The sequence below is a fragment of the Parasteatoda tepidariorum genome, chromosome 2 (assembly GCF_043381705.1).
Source record: "Parasteatoda tepidariorum isolate YZ-2023 chromosome 2, CAS_Ptep_4.0, whole genome shotgun sequence".
Taxonomy (NCBI): Eukaryota; Metazoa; Arthropoda; class Arachnida; order Araneae; family Theridiidae; genus Parasteatoda; species Parasteatoda tepidariorum.
The window spans coordinates 51,660,371-51,679,631 of NC_092205.1; the positions used below are offsets into that span (position 1 = coordinate 51,660,371).

Sequence of the window (19,261 nt, forward strand, 5' to 3'; positions counted from 1 at the left end):
ATGATAATCGGACATTTCGACAATTGTGGCCGTAAGATCTTTCCTTTGAAAGTTATTGTACATTTTTAAACATAATTATAAAAAATCAAACAAAGTATTTTCTTCTAAAACTATATCCTAAGGCTTATTATTAAATTCTTACAGTCATAAAGTAAGATAGCAATCAGTATTGTATCCTGTGGCACGTGTATAACTTTGACCTTTCAATTTCTTCTGTCTTATTCAATGACAATATTTAAATGATCGCGGCTTATCATTTTATTCTATTCGCATTTAATTTTCAAGTCGGAGAAATATTTAAAGTTTTCTCAGAATCACGAAATTTTGAAAGAAAAGTTAGCAAACTGTTCATAGCTTATTACATATAATTCAAAAAGCGCTGAAATTTTTTTTGAAACATCAATTGCTAAAATATTTATGTATATTATTTTACCAGCCACAGCTAAGATTCGGACCTGGGTCGCCTCATTGGGGGGCGAACGCTCTACCCCCTAAGCCACCACGGTTCACTTGGTTATAATTTTACATTTTAGCATAACCGTCGTTGAACAGTCTATCCAATTTTTGAGTTTAAGATTACCAATGTTCAACTCCGTAGCCTTGTAATTTTGTAAATAACCTAGAAGACAAGGGAGCTGCTGGATTAATCATTGGTACTAACTAGCCTTCGTAAAGAACTTTTTTAATGGAACTAACACGCGTTTGCTTTACATGGAGGGGAAAACCTCGAAAACTACCCTCGGTTAACCGACTGCAAGGGGATTTTATTTACTCGACTGCAAGGGAATTTTATTTACTTATTAATTTACTCGAATCATCCTATATATTTAAGTAAATAAATACATATATTTATTAAACGTGTACAAGAAATCCCTAAAAATAAAATTGAATCTGTCACAAACATGACTCCCAATCATTTCATAAATCTGAGCTAATGAATAATTAAAAAAAAAAAAAAACTGTGATGGAATCCTCATTTTTATTTTGAAAATCAGGAATAATATAAAACAAAAAGTGGTACCCTCACAACGAATGAACTTGAAATTCCCGAAACATTTTCAATTTTCCCAAAATTCCTGTTTAGTTCATTACCCCGGCTAATTCCCTTTATTTCAAAATTCGCGTTTTTATTATTTACTTATTTATTTATTTTTGTATAATTTCATTCTCAGAAGGTGTTACATTTGTATGCGGTTCTTGCTCTGATCGAAGCATTGACATTGTACTCAGTAAAAAAAGCACTTTTTTTGTAATGCTATTGAACACAAAGAAAACTTGTTACATTTGTACTTGGTTTTTACACTTACAAAAGAAGGCTGGTGTTAATTCGTAACTGATTTTTGCACTAAGCGAAACGTCTATTTTGTCAATATTCGAAAAAGCGCCTTTTTTTACTATTATTATAATTAAAAATTTGTACTACTTACAAGTTTTTGCACCAAGTTTTTCAATTATTTTAACTTTCTTTTATAAAACATTTTTCTTAAAATACTTTTCAAAATAGGCATAATATAATAATTTCAATACTTTCCGGGAAATATCTAAGATAACAATAAGGATAATTGACTATGTTAAAAGATTTTAATTAAAAAAGAGTTCACATTTAAATTTTTACCTTTACTGTTTGTGTTTTTAGAACCTAATTTGAATATTTTTTTTTGTTTGTTGTTCATTTTTATTAAGTTTCCTCTTGGCTAGTTTGGTGATTAAATATATTTAATTTTCTTATTGCTGACGCGTACATTTTTTTTATATCTTTATTTTATAGCTTATTAAAGAGTTTTATTTAAGGAAAATATGTCACACACAAAAACAAATTAACTATTAAAATATTATTTCTGCAAATAAATCATTCTAGTATCATAACACAACAAGGATTTACAACTTCATATATTATCTAAATAATCTAATTGTAGTGTCGTAATTTGTTTTGTCGTTGCCACAAATAAATAAATAAATATGCGTTCAAATTTAAAGGTTGTTCATAAAAAGTCCAGCTTTAATTTTAGATTGATAGAACAAAGTTATATGAAAAATAACAAAATTATTAAAATATATGCCAACAATAAATAACACCGTGTCAGCTGAAATTCATTCTTTTTGATTTAAAAAATGATTTTAAATTGCGCACATTAATTTTTATTATCAACTACAGAAGGAATACACTTCTATCAATTTATACGTATTTGTAAATAGACCAAAACACAATGCAGTGAAACCCGTTAAAAAATTTTTCACATTTTCTCCGTATAATTAGTTAATATTCTTATACAGTACAGTACTAAACGGAACCTTTTAAGAAATTTATTTTTAAATTTTTACTGGTTTAAAAGTTTTCTCAAACTGCTAATGATCGATGTTAAAGTAAAATATTTAGCAGGGTAAAACAATGTAAGGCGCGACGCGATCAAATACCTATACTGCAATCAATTGTTTAACTTGATCCTATTGAACAATTTATCAAAGGTTATTTTAATAAAGAAGACATTATAGCTCATTTATTTATAAAATTACTTTAAAAAAAATAAAATATATATATATATATATACACTTAGGTACCTTAGTTTTAGTACGCACAATCTTTATTAATGGTTATACTACCTGTTAATATCTAAACTAAATTTCATTAAGTATGCTTTGATTTGCTTATGATATTACTACATAACTATATACCTTGCTTGCAAGGAAACAAGATTTTTCTGAATAAAAACTCATGAAATATATTTATTATTTTTGTAATTTTTTAACAAATTTTACCCTGTCCGCTTGGAAAGAATTTTTCATTTATGAAGTTTTTTTCTGTCGTTCCTCTGAAAAATTCCAAAACTAATTTTACTGTTTTTAATCACAGATCGCATTGACTAAAAGTGCGTAATTAATCAGCTCAATCTAAGTATTGCACTAAAATGAGATATTAAAGGGCTGTTTTCACAATTTACACTCAATTTCAAAATTATCTATCAGCGTATTGTTTTTTTCCTCACGATAGTCAGAGCGTACTCTTCAAATATGAGAGCCGCATTTCATTTCTTTCCTAGGTCATTAAAATATGTGTGACCATCATCTTTATGACTATCTTGTCCCTTTTGGCACTGTTACTAAGGGTAGTAACAGTGCCAAATGTGATGTAGTTCAGCATCTAACCCATTTGACTTTGCATTTACAAGAACGCATAGTTATAAACACAGCTGATTAAGCACAATCATAAATAATTATAACGCTAATTATTATTGAGCTTTAATTTAATGACACAGTTTTCCACGTGTTGATAATTATTGTAGTTTTGAGAACTGATTAAAGTTATTTTTTGTGCTGATTCTGAAAATGTAATCTATCTTTTTCTTCCACATCAGGATTTTTAACAGAGTGCTGACTCAACTTGTATAAAATCATACATGAAAATTTTTTTAGAAAGGGCTTAAAAATAGAATAGTGTAGTCATCCATTTCTATGTTAAAAATAACACTGACTGTTATATCGTCTAGTTTTCGCATTTTTAAGAAAAAACGTTCTGACAGTACTCTTTATTTATCTATTTTTTTTGTCAATTATTTATCTACAAATTACTAACTTAAATTACAAAGCGTACTTCTTGCTTTGCTACCATCCTGTTTATTATAAAATATTTGTCTTTTTTTTTAAATAAATTCAAAAGTTATAAGAATCGTATTCATCATTAAATCTCATTTCATCAAATCAAATAATTACAATTGTGTTGAACAGTCATTATTTAACTTTATGAAATTAACCACATAAAAAATATTTTAATGAAGCTAAGTTTCAATTTTTCACTCAAACTTCACTTTAGATAATTTTTATTTAAGAAATATTTTATTTAAATAGGAGGATATAAATAAATAAAAAGAAAATCAGGCTTCTTTTTCTTCTTTTGTTGATAGTCTAAAAGTGAAGATATTGATTGAATCTTACAGGAATAAATTAGATGAGTAAATACGCGATCTGTCACTATTAATAACAAATCAAATTTAATGTCTTAATCTAAAATCAGGTAAATTTAGAAATTATGTAACTTAAATAAATTTCAGTTTTATTAGCTGTCTGATTTTTCCTATCAAAATGATCGCCGTTATTATTTGCTCAGAAATGAGTTAATTTGGTTTCTTCTTTCTGAATATTTTCCTGATTTGTAATCCTCGAACTATGAAAGTTGTTGAAATTGTCATTCATAAATTTTTAGTGGGTAAAATTTAGACGTTAATACTTTTTCCTACTGAGATTGCGAGCGTTTGCGTCAGAGCTAGATTTCGTTAATTTTTAGACGTGAATTTTTCACTTAGTATCGCTCATCGTGCTTTGATCATCTTATTATGCGAAAAATAACTAAACGTACCATCTCTTTCTTAATAATATATTCATTTATCCTATTTTAGCATGTCTTTTTTTTTCTTTCTAAATTGCAGTTCAGTCTTTTGATAGCAATTATTTCTGAGATAAAGAAACAATAGCAGTAGTAAATGCATTGGTATACCAGACGCGTAATATAATGTATATGTCGTTAGCTTAAATCCGACTTTCAAATGTTGCCGCCATCTTGTAAAGCGCCTGGTTAGTTGCGAAAGTTTCTAAAATTTACTAATCAGCTTGACTCTCTTAAGGATTATTGAAATGAACCCATATGCCCTATATAACTCATGACAGCAATGACTAATATTTATAAACATGCCAGTCATTTTTGAATTAGCCTGATTCATTTTAGATAGTTTGCAATACACACTGAGTAATGAAAACTTATTCTAAATGCTTTATTAAAGATTATTCCAATAAGTCTAAGCAAATTCATCTGGAGAAATTATTTGCACGCGTCTTAATTAAATTAAAAGCATGTAGGCTAATAATAAGCCTAAAAAATATCAAGCAGATTAAAAAATACTCAAGACTTTTTCCAATAAAAAAAAAACTTAGCGAAAATGTCACCGACCTATGCAACGGAGCAGAATTTTTCAATTAACTTAGATATACGATATGATATGAGAATGTTAAAGATAAATGTCGCTTGTTACTTGTGATCGAAAATTTTACTTTTTTTGTTTGAGCTACATTTATTTGATGAAGGGTATTGATAAGATCTTATAACTATATTTTCTTAAGAACTGTGTAAAAATTATCTTTCTAACTTTACAAAACTTGTAAACTAATGCTCTCTTGCTCAAAAAAATTACGGTAAAGTGTATTTAGTTGAAATATATTGTGAGCAAGGGAAACTATCGCAGTTAAGCAAAAATACAGTTAGAAATAGTAACAAACAGTGCGGAATATCATGTTTAGGTAAAATCAGCTTGTTACTGCTAATAATGAAATTTAAACTTTTCTTATGCCTAATGCCTAGTCTATTTTCCTTTAGAGTTAAAGTAAGGCAAATTTTTGTAGGAGTTTGTTTTCACAATTTACACAACTTACAACGATGTTTTTATTTTTGATATAAATTTCGACAATATGTAATTTTTACATTATTTGATAACATACGCATAATATTTGCATGATTCGGTAATTTGAATGTTATTTTTAGATGTTAGCGCAATTTAAAAAAAAAAATACTGGTTGAATATCATAGAGGACATTTCGTTTTATGTTAACGCATTTAATAGTGAGGAAATATAAGTGAATTTATGCATTTTTAAATGGTAATTTTTGAAAACATAATTTTTCATACTCGCAGACATGAAAACTTCAAATATCATCGAACTTCAGATTTCAGAACATGTTTTATCGCTAGTTTAACCCTGACTAGGCCATGTTGTCCAATGTACCATCAGTTTGATATAATAAATTTAAATATAAATAAACAAATTAAAATAAATAATAAATAATTTGAGAAAACTCTGCTCTTGTCGAAAACTACGTCAATTTATTGAGATCCTCATTTTTAGAGGTTTTTTAAACAAATATTTTGCATTATCAATCGCAAAAGCGCTCAGTTTCCTATAGTTTATTTTTTAATACTATTTTAAATATAGTTTTAAACTTGAAGAAGAATAAAAATATGTGTTTTCATTTATAAGGCGATCAAAAAATCCATTTAGAAAAACATACGTTTTTTGAGAAAATCTATTAGTGTTCTATTGGTCTACAAATAGTTCCAAACAATGTAAGCATCTGAGGTCATTAACACTAGATTGCCTAAGGAAGTCATTTTGACTGTTTTTAATTTCAATTAGAAAAACAATGATGTATATAATGACACAGTTTCTTAGAATTTTGTACGACATATAATTTTTTTATTGTTAATATTTTCTACTAACTTGTTATCTGACTGTAAATAATATAAAAAATATTAAAAATTAATTTTTAACGAATTTCTTTTCACATTATTTATTCTTTTACAATCCAGTCATTTTAACTGATTTTGGGCAATATAGGTATATACTAATTTTCAGTCTTTCTAGTGTTAAGCATTTGTAAAATTTTAATTGCTTTTTATGAATTAAAAAATAAGTTTAATAAAATTTGTATCGATAACACTTATTATTGTGTTTAGTGAACTGTATATCTAATGATAATATTTGTCTTATTAGTTTGTTTGAACAAAAATAAATAGGTTAAAAAATTTTTCCCTGATTACATCATCAACTAATTAGTTAGGTTTTTTTTTTTTATTATAGATTAACTTCCTATTTTTTTTCACTTTACGAATGCTATTTTTATTTGGTTGATCAGCTATAACTAACAATAATTCTGTTCATTAGTATATTCTTATGTCAAAACTATTCCATTTAACTTGTTCCGCTTTTTTTTTCAAAGCTTGATGACTTTAAAACGATGACTAAGGCTGTCGTTTTAACTTTGCTCGATCTGTTTCTCTGATAATAGCTTCTACGTTTACAGACGTTAGTGCAGCAAATATTTTTTTTCTTTGGCGCATTGACTCAAATTCGTCCCTCACTTATCAGAAGAATCAGATAAATTTTTTTCAAGAATATTTGGCTCTAAAATAAATGTTACATTTTGCAATTGTATATTTTTGGAGGATTTGTCAATAGGGATTGTTGTAATAGCAAACATTGGAAATTGTTTTTGTTTAAAAGAAAGAAATAAAATTAGCTAGTTAGCTTGAAAAAACGTACTGTACTTGCTGTTTCTGTTTTGTAACATTTTTTTAGGGTCTATTTATTGTATTTTATGTAAGCGAGGTTTTTTTCCCCGAATTTTAAAGAATTTGGATAAAGAACCAAAATATTAAATTTTAGGAATTTTGATAAAAAAAATTTTTTTAAAAAAGAATTAAAAATTTGAGAAATTTAAAGAGTGTATCATTACTATCGTAACAAAACAAAAACAGAGACCTAAAAGTTTATGAAAATCTGTGTATTACAAATTGAATAAAATTATTTTTTTTAAATAACTGTCGTTGAACAGCCGACCCAATTTTACGGGTTTACGACTATTAATGTTCAACTCCCTAGCCTTGTAATTTAGAACCCAATCCAGAAGACAAGGGAACTTCTGGATCGAGTATTGGGAGAAATTTGCCTTCGTGACAGACTTTTTGATGGAGCTAACCCACATTTGCGTTACATGGAGAGGGAAACCTCCCACGGTTAGCCTGATGGCAAGGGGACTCTAACCCATGAACCGTCAACCATTGAGGATATTTTACGCCAGCACTGTGGTAGGTGTAAGCCGGATGCGGAATTCGTATCGACTGGGATTCGAACCCGGTTCGCCTCATTGGAAGGCGAACGCTCTATCGCCTGAGCCATCGCGGCTGAAATTACATTTTCTAGGAATTAATTTTTTTTTTAGAAAATACATTTAAAGTTTTGTAAAGAGGTGATCTTACTTACTTACTTACTTATCCTCTACGTGCCTTGGGCACTTAAGGCCTCCAGCATATCCCTCCAACGTCTTTAGCAATAGATCCTGCTTCCTCCCAGCCAGATATTCCACATTCTTTTAATTCGCCCAAAAACATGCGCTGGATGGTAAGTCTGGGTCTTCCTCTTGTTCTCTTACCATCAGGGGCCCATGTAAGCGCAACAGATGAAATGATCTTAGTGCACAAAAATCACTCGACTAACTAAAACGCCCATCAGAAATAATTAAATTTGGTTTGATCGTAAGGTGAATAAAATAATAATTACGAAAACGATAGTTGCAAATTTTGATCCAAATGATTCAGACACACTGTTTGCTATAACTGCAGTATAATCTATTATTACTTTTACGAATGAATAATAATATATTATTTTAATTAAATGTTTTAGATCAAAAGAGCTTATACAAAGAGCAATTCTTGAAAATGATTTCATGAAAAACCTGGAAAACTACCAAATTCGTGAGATCACAGAGTGTATGTACCCTATAGAATATGGGCAAGATACTGTTATCATCAAGGAAGGGGAAGTTGGCAGTATCGTCTATGTCATGGAAGGTATTGAATTAATTCATGAATTTTTCACTCTTGAATGTTTCTTTTAAGTTTTCAAGCTTTGTTTCTTTTAAGCAATGTAGAAAATTAATAATTTAAGAATACATTAATGACTGAAATTTTACTGAATATATTGTAAAAATTGAGCTTTTACTTACAATGATTTTTCGTTACCCAGTATTATCTTTTTTTTTTGTACAAATATTGCTCTGTGAAAAAATTTAAAGTTTCAGCTTAAATTTATATTTGAAAAATGTGTAAATAAATAATTAGATTTTTGAGGAAGAATTGGTTATGAAAAAAATAATAATAATTAGAATGCAGCAAATGTTTTGGGAAGTATATGATGTAGGAAAAACCAACAGTAATGCATGGGGGGGGGGGAAGGGAAGNGGGGGAAGGTGAAGCGAATGTAAAAATTAAGATTTTTATTTTGAATAACAAAGAGCATGAAAATATCTGAGGCAATACCTCGAAACACGTACATAAATGAAACTTCCATGTGTTCTGTAACTACAAGCAAGATAATTCACTTATCTTATTTATTTTAAGGGTCATTATGTGTCAAAGTTGGACAAATAAATCTCATTTACCCTACACTTGCTTCAATTGCGCTATAAAACTGCTTGCATTCAAAAAAAAAATTTTCTTAGTTCATAAAAGGAAATTTCCATGCATTTTTTTAAGCATGTCTAATAATTTTCAATATTAGTTTTGAGCTGTTATTTTTTTTTTTAAATTTATTTTATTGCTTTAAGAAATATATTTAAATTATGCATGAATGCTATATAAAACATTCTAATTATTTATATACTTTTTTTTATATCCAGAGGGTAAAATTGAAGTTTCAAAAGGTAACCAATATTTATGCACTCTTGGCCCTGGAAAGGTCTTTGGAGAACTAGCTATCCTATATAATGGCACAAGGACCGCTACAATCACAGGTACTATCCTTATTCAAAATCCTATTCCAAATAAAAATATACTTTTCATATGCTCTGTAACTATTTCCATAATTTTTCATTGTTGTAACTGTGTCTGTAACATTACAGCTCTCACTGACTGTAGACTATGGGCGATAGAGAGGCAGTGTTTTCAGACCATCATGATGAGGTCTGGTTTAGTGAGACAAGCACAATACACAGACTTCTTAAAAAGGTATGTGTTGTAGCTGCAGTATGTAATACATTTTTATTTAGTTAAAAATTGAAACTTCATTTTATCTTCAGTTTACAAGCATTAATTGCCAAAATTTTATATTATTCATAAATATTTTCAAACATATTGAATCATTAGAAATATTCAGTATTGAAGTCCAATAACAATGAAATTATTTTTATGGAATTTCAAGTAAATTTAGTTTTTAGTATATTTAAATTCTATGTGATTCCATGTAAACATTCTTATAGCTATACAAAATCAATTACCCAAGAAATTTTAAACATAAGTTTTTTTGCCGATATTGTAATTACAATTATTTTCCGATACTATAACTGAAATGTTATCCCTGTATATATATTTTTTTGCAATATAAAAAGTTAGAAATTAAATGTTTAGTTCGTACAAAAAACATTTTTACATTTATGTAATATTCTTCCTTTAATTCTCATCAAAATGATATAAAATATGCTCAGAGAAAGAATGAATGCCAAAAGGAAAGAAGTTAAAAGAGGTAAATGCTCTTTAAATTGTGCATTAAGTTGTACTTAGCAAAAAAGCTTTATTAGACTTTCCTCGAATAATCTTTAGTATGTATTTTTGTTTCTACTCAAATGGAAAATATGTTTCTAATTGATAAATTATTTCGTTACAAATTGCCTAAGTGTTATTTTTATACTCATTATTATTAGTAACAATTAATGCATCAGTTATTACCTTGAAAAACTTAATACTCAACACTAGCTCTTATTTTTCTTCTAAAAATTATCCTTATTAAGAGGATTATGTGAAATCATTTTCACTTCACGGATTAGTGATTTCTTGCAACATTCTTCGTAGTTCTTTAGGCAAAATTTATTTTCCGAGATCAAATAAACGTTATCAGCGGTGGCGTTACTTCAACAATGAATCGAATGTATGTATGATTTTTTTATTTTTTTTATACTTTAGCTGCTTAGTTATAGATTACAAATTCTTGCCAAAAATGGAAACTCAATTTTTAAAAACAGTAACTTATACTTATTGCCCATTTTGATTTTAGGCAAGCAGTATTTTGTTTCAATCTGAAAGTCTAGTTGGAAAAAAATCGGTATTTCATAATTGGTATATCTCATAGAATTTTTTGATTCAAATAACTATAGCTCTTCACCAAGGGTTCATTGAAAATTCATTTTTCACAAAATCTTTAAAAAAAATTATATGCATAGGTTGATATGGTGTGCAAGTCGACCGCTATTTTCACACTCAAAGTGTTGGAGTATAAATCGAATCTTTAATCCACACTTATTAAAAACAAATTTCTTATGAACTCTATAGTTCTGTTTTCTGAAGATTTAAGTTAAATATACGAAAAATTATTTTTAATGATAGTTTAAACAAATAATTCAAAAGATTTTAGCTGCATCTTTTACCATACGACATAGTTTATGCGTGGAGTAATATGAAAAACTCGAAACGTGAATCAATTTTTGCTCTTTTAATCTCAATTAATGATAATATTAGGTCTACTGATATTCTGATTCAAATGATTTGTTCTGAGTAAAAAAAATCAACTTTAAAACTAACTGTGTAACAATTTTAATACTTTTCTCATGTTAGTATTCATCTTATAGATTAGTTTAAATTTTTTGTCCTAAGCGGCCGATGTTGAAAAAAAAAAAGAAGAAAGAAAAACTTTATGTTTAAATGTGTCACTGTAGAATGAGTCAACCCAAATATTTTCTTTCTATTTATAAGTTCAAATAATCTAATTATGGACAAAAATATAGTTACTTTTAAAATGTATTTGTCAAAGATTAAATATGCTTATAACTGGGTTAAAATAAGAAATAACCAATGTGCATATTGGCATAGATGTTCAATTCTAATTATCACCAGATCCTTGTATTTATTTAAAATAAATTTTTTCTTAATGTGTTACATTTTTGGAGTGATTGAAAAATTATGCAACCATATATTGACTATGCATAGTCAAAATTAAAGTACCTAATAACTGTTCTAGTACTGATAAATTATAATTTCATTTAAGGATTATATCATTTTTTTTTTGTTTTGATTTTAGTGTTCCAACATTCAGGAAACTTAAAGAAGAAATTCTACTCAAAATTTCTGATGTCTTATATGAGGTTAGTAAAAAAAAATAATATTTTTGATTTTGAAATGCTTAAAACTTATTAAATTTTTGGATGCAAAAAATTTTGGTTAACTCATTTTTACAAAAGTTTTTATAGTTTAAACTAGTTTTAAATATCTTTGCTCTTTCTTGTTGCTTGAAATTTATTTCTTTGTTTGGTTTAATTTCATGTAAATTTTAATTACACAGTTATAAGCCCTTTAATTTTCTATTTATAATCTGATTTTAATGTTTGATTATAATTTTTTAGCATAGTTTTAAAATGGGAGAATACATTATTCGACAAGGTGCCGGTGGAGATACGTTTTACATCATTAGTCGGGGAAAAGTAAGTCTCTCTCTTTTTGTGAAACATAATGTATATGTTTATTATTAAATACGAATATAAATTTATGATATTTATATTTAGGTGAAGGTTACTTTAAATGACCCAGACGAATGCAAAGAGAAGTTTGTGAGGACATTAGGCTGTGGCGACTTTTTTGGTGAAAAAGCTTTACAAAGGTTCAGTTTTATTTTTTTTAAAAACTAACTATGCTGTAGAGCAGTGTTCCCCAACCTTTTTATCACCGCGGACCTGTCAATCTTTGATAATTTTACAGCAGCCCGCTGAGGAGATGATTGATTTTTTTTATTAAAGCTAATTGAAAGAGAAAATAGTTGCGGTGGTTTTCTTTTCTTTTTTTAAACTTTTTAAAACATTAAAAATTTATGTCACTACCTTCGGGGTCCCCTTTTTGTTAAATAAATAAAATTTTAATGGAACACAAATATTTTTAATTTGGGGTATAAGCCTAGGAATTTAAATTCAGTTTTAATGAAATGGGCTGCCCGGTACCATTTGATCCACGGACCGGTACCGGTCCGTGGACCGGGGGTTGGGGAACACTGCTGTAGAGGAGTAACGTTTTTTATTTGTGCTTTAAATATTACTAACATAATTCAATTTGTATTCAGTGATTTATATTGTAAATATATCACATTTTTTATCTTTACATTTCGTGCTGCTTAAAGACCAAGTAAATTAGAAGTTATCCCATGCCAAATAAATAAATAATTAAATTTGAAAAAATATGAGACTGATAAGAAGTATAAACTAAAGCTACGTTTGTTGGCATTATGCATTTTTATTTAAAAAAAATTTAAAGTAATATTTTCTGAGAAATGCTTATTTAAAAATAATACTTTTCAATTAAAATAACTTTCTCAATTTTAGCATTCATTCATTTATCTATATTTCAACATTAAACTTTTTATATCTTGCAAATAAAACGTATCACTGCTTCAAAACTAAAACGACACATCTGCAGGCATAATACGTTTGCAGATGTGTCGTTTTAGTTTTGAACCAGCGATATTAACAATAAAATAATTGCTTGTAAAAATATAAATTATTTAATTTTGTATCATCTTTCATAAAATAATTGCTAGGTAAAAAAATTTGTTTATNCAATTTGTATTCAGTGATTTATATTGTAAATATATCACATTTTTTATCTTTACATTTCGTGCTGCTTAAAGACCAAGTAAATTAGAAGTTATCCCATGCCAAATAAATAAATAATTAAATTTGAAAAAATATGAGACTGATAAGAAGTATAAACTAAAGCTACGTTTGTTGGCATTATGCATTTTTATTTAAAAAAAATTTAAAGTAATATTTTCTGAGAAATGCTTATTTAAAAATAATACTTTTCAATTAAAATAACTTTCTCAATTTTAGCATTCATTCATTTATCTATATTTCAACATTAAACTTTTTATATCTTGCAAATAAAACATATCACTGCTTCAAAACTAAAAGGACACATCTGCAGGCATAATATGTTTGCAGATGTGTCGTTTTAGTTTTGAACCAGCGATATCAACAATAAAATAATTGCTTGTAAAAATATAAATTATTTAATTTTGTATCATCTTTCATAAAATAATTGCTAGGTAAAAAAATTTTGTTATCTTAAATGTTTTAAAATGTGCTGTGAAATAAAAAAGATCTGAAGTTTAAGTATGATGCTAAAAAATATTCATGTTATTATTAAATATTCATATTATTATTAATCACATTATTAAAAAAAATTTTTTTACGGAAAGTATATTTTCTCTTTAATTTTTTACATAACAGACACTGCGCTCTTAAGAATTAAAGCAAATTCAATACTATATAAAAATTACTATTTGATAAAAAATTGTTCAGAATGTTTTGTTTAGTGACATATCCATATAACTTCAATTAATTTTTCAGTTAAGATTAATTACTTTACAATTATGTTTTTTTGAAACTAATTTTTGTTTTCATAATAAAATTAATCATATTTCAAATTATTTTAGCAGCAAAGATGTGAGGACTGCCAATATAATTGCAGATGATCCTGAAGAAACCACATGTTTAGTCATTGAAAGAGAGTAGGTTCAGTTTAATAATATTTTTTATTTTAAAAATTATGTTTCATTTTGTTTGGCTTTTGAAAATATTTAGAGAGCAATATTTTATAATGTTTTGTTTATTGTTTTTCAGTCATGATGTTTAATAGAAATTTTACTGAGCATATTTAATGCATTTATTAGGCAAGGTTTACTTGCATAAAATTAATTTTTAGCAGTCACAACTAAGGAAAAGGTACATTTTTAATTGTGATAGCTAAAAATTAATTTTATGTATATGAACTACTTAGCCTTTGAAACAGTGTTTTTTCATACTTATATACTTAACATGTTTTCAAAGCTGTTCAACTGGATACAATATGGATTTATATCTGTTAAAAAATTATGATTTAATCTTATTCTTGTATATATTTTATGTATTTAAAGCATTAAGTTCAAAATCATTTAAAGTCTGTAACAAATTAGATTTAAATATGAATTTAAAAAATAAACTCCTTTATAAGGTTAAAACACCAATTAATATTTTTTACAAAATAATTGCAAATAAAAAAAATGAAAATTGCTTATAAAGTTTTTCATTTAAACAAGTGAATGTTGCTTGTAAAATGTTCTGCATTATTTATTTATTATTGTTTTTTTAATATTAACCATTCAACTCTAAAAACAAACTGAGTTCAGAATAGAGCCTGGTTGCTTTCCAGTACATTTAACTGCTTTTCTTTAAAGAAGAAATGCTGTTATCTGAGAAATCTTTGTACTAGGTTGCTTAAATAACTTGTTAGATAAAGAGGCAAGTACTGGAAATGCATAATGTTCTATGTTTTTAATACTTTTAAAAGAAATAAATATAATGCAAAGATAGTATTTTTTTATAATATTAAAAGCCTTCCATCGATTAGTTTAGTCATACAAATGAAATCTATAATACTTTATATGCTATTATAAAGTCCTAAAATAATTTATGCTAGATGAATCTAATTAGATTAATGTTAGTTTAGATAATGGCATTTATTTATAATATTTTGTAAGTAAATTTAATCATTTTTATAACATTTTATAAACATTTCATTTTTACAAACATTTCATTTACTTTCTAATTCAGTTAAGTGATTTTCTTCAGATAAAATCTTATTATGCTGAGAAATATATGTACTAGGTTGTTTAAATAGCTTGTTTGTTAAAGAGTAAATTTCTTGAGTTAAGAAATCTGTAATATTCTACGTTTTCACTACTTTTAAATACAATATCATCATGTCATTAAAATATATTATTTTCTAATTTAGAGCTTTCCATCAATTAATTAGTCATATTGATGAAATCAAAACGAAGAGATATGATGAAGATGCTAATTCCAGGAAGAAGTAAGTAAATTTCTATGTTTCAAGTTTTTGTAAAAATTTTATTTCCTATTTTTTCATATGCATATAAAATAAACTTTTTTAAGTGTTATTTATACTGATATAGTTTAACAAGGCTAAGGAGATTGTAAATAATTGATTTTATCTAATTAAAATCTTTTCAACCAATAATAATAAGTTGTGGTTATCAAATGCTGTATGACTAGTAATAGATTTATGATTTTTTTTATTTAATTATAAACAGATTAGCTTATTCACTTATAGGCTGTTTCATTTATTCAAAATGCCACTAGATTGATTGACTTACCTTTTTTTCTTTTTTCTTAGCCACTCTCTAAACCAAGAATAATTCACCATAACATTTTCTAAGAATGAACAGATCACGTCTGATTTTAATATTAATAAAAAATTTTGTTTAGAATAACATTAATTCAACAAATTCTTCGAAAAAATTTAATCTTGTTTAAAATACAAAAAGAAATAAAATTGAATGTTGTTAAAATATTAAGTCACATTATTAGACTGACTTTTAAATTCTGGTTGATATTTAATGTTATTGGAGTTTAAATAGAACTAATATTTAAGTTTTGTTGTTAATATAACATTATTAACAACAAATAATATTAATAGAAATGTATATTAGATATATTTTGACTCAAATAAGATAAATATAGGTTTGTAAACCTATTAAAAAAGTTTAGATAGAATTTATAATATTTAGTTTGAGTTATTATTGTGTATTTATACAAAGTGTCTCATTTTACCAATTTCTTTGTCATTTGTTAGAAATTGTATTTAAAATGATTGTAAAAGAAAAAATTCAGAAATTTGTAGTATGTATTTAAATATTAATTAATCCTAAGAAATGAGCGATAATTATTTATCTTATTCTGTCTATAATTAAGTTTTTCTTAGAATATGCCAAGTTTTTGAAAATGCTTAGGCATTACTTTTATTTTTTTATGATCTTGTACTCTATTTTTGTGACCTCATCACCTGATTAAAGGTCATATGCCAATGAGAAGTACTGATAATGCAGTTTTTATATTATTCGAATTGTGTGAGTCGAATACTTCATTACAATCTGAACATATTAGTGTAAATTTTTCATTGTCCACTAATTGCAATATATTTTGTTTACAAAGCTGGCATAAGGTGAGATTTTAGGTAAGAATTACATGTATTTTTGTAAAAATATACATTATTATAAGTTTATTGCACATACATTAATTTTTTTCATTCTTGACATCAAATCATTAATAACAAAAATTCATTTTTAGAGCCAATGAAGTATTTTCTGACCTTAAATTGAGAGATTTACGATTTATAAAAACTCTTGGTGTTGGAGGATTTGGAAGAGTAGAACTTGTAAGAATTTTATTTATTTGTTTTTGACCATTACATTTTGTCTTGCTAAATATATAATGTTCTTTTCTGTATATATAAAATCATTTTATCGCTTTTTTTTAAAATATAATTTCAAATTTTCATAAGAATACTTTCGATAGATTCTCAATACATATCTTACTTCCTACATATCATTTGACTGGCATGTTTATGTACCTAACAATAATTAATGAAAGACAGAAATCTTTTAAGATTCGATTATTTTGCAGAACTTCAAAATTAAAAAGAAGCAATTTTGTTCTCATTTTTTGTGATCTTTCTAGTGCTAAATGTTTATATTTCCAAGGTAATATTTTTTTAAAAAATTATTACAAATGATAATAAATGTATAATTATTATTTATAAATAAAACTGTTGTCCTTCATTCAGACATTCCTTAATTTAAAATTGAATATTATACAATTTATTTATCATGAATTGTTTTAGTATTTCATATTTGATATATAATAAAAGTTGAAAACAATTCCTTAAATCTGTTTTCTAGAAGATATTTTTTTTCTTCAAAATAATAAAAAATTAAAAAGGATCTTTTTGTTTTACAAGTCATAACATGCTTGTAAGCCATAAGTATAGTCATTGTACAATTTTTTTTAAAATAGTGTTTATGTTATCAATATCCTTAGAATTGCCAGAAAAAGAAATTAATGAAAAATGTATATTACTCTAAATTAAATAAATCACCTTGGTATTTTACATTAGTCTTATCCATTCTTCAATTTTTACCAATAATTTGTTATCCATTTTTGAGAACAATCAGAACCAAATTTTGTATAGATTGTTAAACTTTTTCCCTAAAATAAATAATAAAAGTTGTTATAGTTTCAGAATGCAAAATCTTTTTTTTTTCGAACCCATTTTTTGAAAACTTATTTACTTGATTAAATTATGTACTGATTCAAATCAAAATGTGTTCTTTCTGTGACTTACTAATGGTTTCTAAATTCCCTTATGGTTTCTTATAAGTATTGTAATCTTTAAAAAACTAATTTTTGTAAAAAAATTTACACTGTTTTTTTTTAAAATTTGCATTGCCTCAAAATATATTTAAAAAAGTAATAAATGAGACAAGTCTTTGAGAAATGGACATTCTGGTTTTTGAGATTAATGAACAAAAAGATAAATAATAATTGCAGTTTCTGCATGAATTTAAATTTTTTAATTTATGCCCAGTCAAAAGAAAAATAAAATCCTCATTATTAGTTATTCTAAAATTTTATGTGTTTACTTTTTAAAAAAATGAAATTCTCATAATTTAAATAGATTAAGTTTTACTATGTAAATCTATGTATGTTTACATCAATGTTATGTTATATAACTATTTTTTTATTATTTTATGTTCAATTTATACAAATTCTAACAAATTGTAATTACTCAATTTTTCTCGAAAAAAAAATTAGATTTTCTTATCAAACTTTTAATTGAAATTTGCTGAGTTTTTTCCTTTAAAGTTTAATTGATAGCTAAAAGATTTCTGTTTGCAATAAACTTTTTTTTTTAAACTTTAATTTGTGTTTAGATCTTTTGCCAAACCATAGACTTGTTAAAAGATAAATATGAACTTTAATAAATGTTTTCATAATTTTAATAACGAATATGCTTTTTATTTATTTTGCAATATTTTGGTAATTACAATAATATAATTTTATTATAATGTAGTGAAAAGTTGTATTGTTCTACCAGATTTCTTGTATAATTTGTAGAATTTTTTTTAAAATTTCAACAATTAGTATTTTGGAAGGCTGAAATGTTATTTTTTCTTCTTGATATTTAATTTAAATTTTCTTCATGGCTTATAGATTTATATTACTCAACACATGATCTAATTATAAATAAAAATAAAATGGTAAAGTAATAGAATTTTTAAATGTTAAATGCAAGCTTTAGTTTTTTTATCAATATAATAAATTAATGTTTTTTTATGTTCATAAAGTAATTAACCTCATTCAAGTGTTTAAAATATTTAAACATAATTAAACATAATAAAACTTTATTTTAAAGGTTCAAATTCAAGGTGATTCCACTTGTTCCTATGCTCTTAAAGTCATGAAAAAAGCTCAAATTGTAGAAACTCATCAACAAGATCATATTTTATCTGAAAAAGTCATAATGGAAGAATCTAACTGTGATTTTATAGTCAAGTAAGTTGCTTTATAAATGTTACTTAAGAATGCAGGCCAATTCCTGTGTCACATTATATTCCTGTGTTAAAAGGCTCTATATTATATAAAAAATGTGCTATAGTTTTTTAATTAAAATTGAGAGTTGCTAGAAATTGCTTTCTATTTGTAATACACTTAATATATATAACTGAACTTAAACCTTTTTAAAAAAAAGCCTAGTTTTATCTATACCTTTACACATAATTTTTAGCAATAATTTTATTGATAGAATTTCAATGTATTTTCTGGTATTTCATATTTACCATATGAAATCTTA

At 25.9% G+C, this 19,261-nt stretch overlaps 1 protein-coding gene across 4 annotated transcripts in view; it reads left to right on the forward strand.

Annotated features, from left to right (window-relative positions):
- The window catches only part of LOC107446305 (cGMP-dependent protein kinase 1), an 89,268-nt gene that overhangs the window by 59,828 nt on the left and 10,179 nt on the right, over positions 1-19,261 (forward strand). For 2 of the 4 annotated variants that reach the window (XM_016060916.4, XM_016060915.4), the window contains exons 2-11: positions 8,223-8,389; positions 9,217-9,330; positions 9,439-9,544; positions 11,607-11,670; positions 11,929-12,006; positions 12,088-12,182; positions 14,010-14,081; positions 15,344-15,421; positions 16,699-16,786; positions 18,824-18,963. In XM_016060916.4, the coding sequence (XP_015916402.1) occupies positions 8,223-8,389; positions 9,217-9,330; positions 9,439-9,544; positions 11,607-11,670; positions 11,929-12,006; positions 12,088-12,182; positions 14,010-14,081; positions 15,344-15,421; positions 16,699-16,786; positions 18,824-18,963 (1,002 nt within the window). Of the gene's footprint in view, positions 1-8,222; positions 8,390-9,216; positions 9,331-9,438; positions 9,545-11,606; positions 11,671-11,928; positions 12,007-12,087; positions 12,183-14,006; positions 14,082-15,343; positions 15,422-16,698; positions 16,787-18,823; positions 18,964-19,261 lie in introns of all 4 variants that reach the window. The other 2 variants (XM_043041198.2, XM_016060914.4) reach the window with 1 other exon arrangement.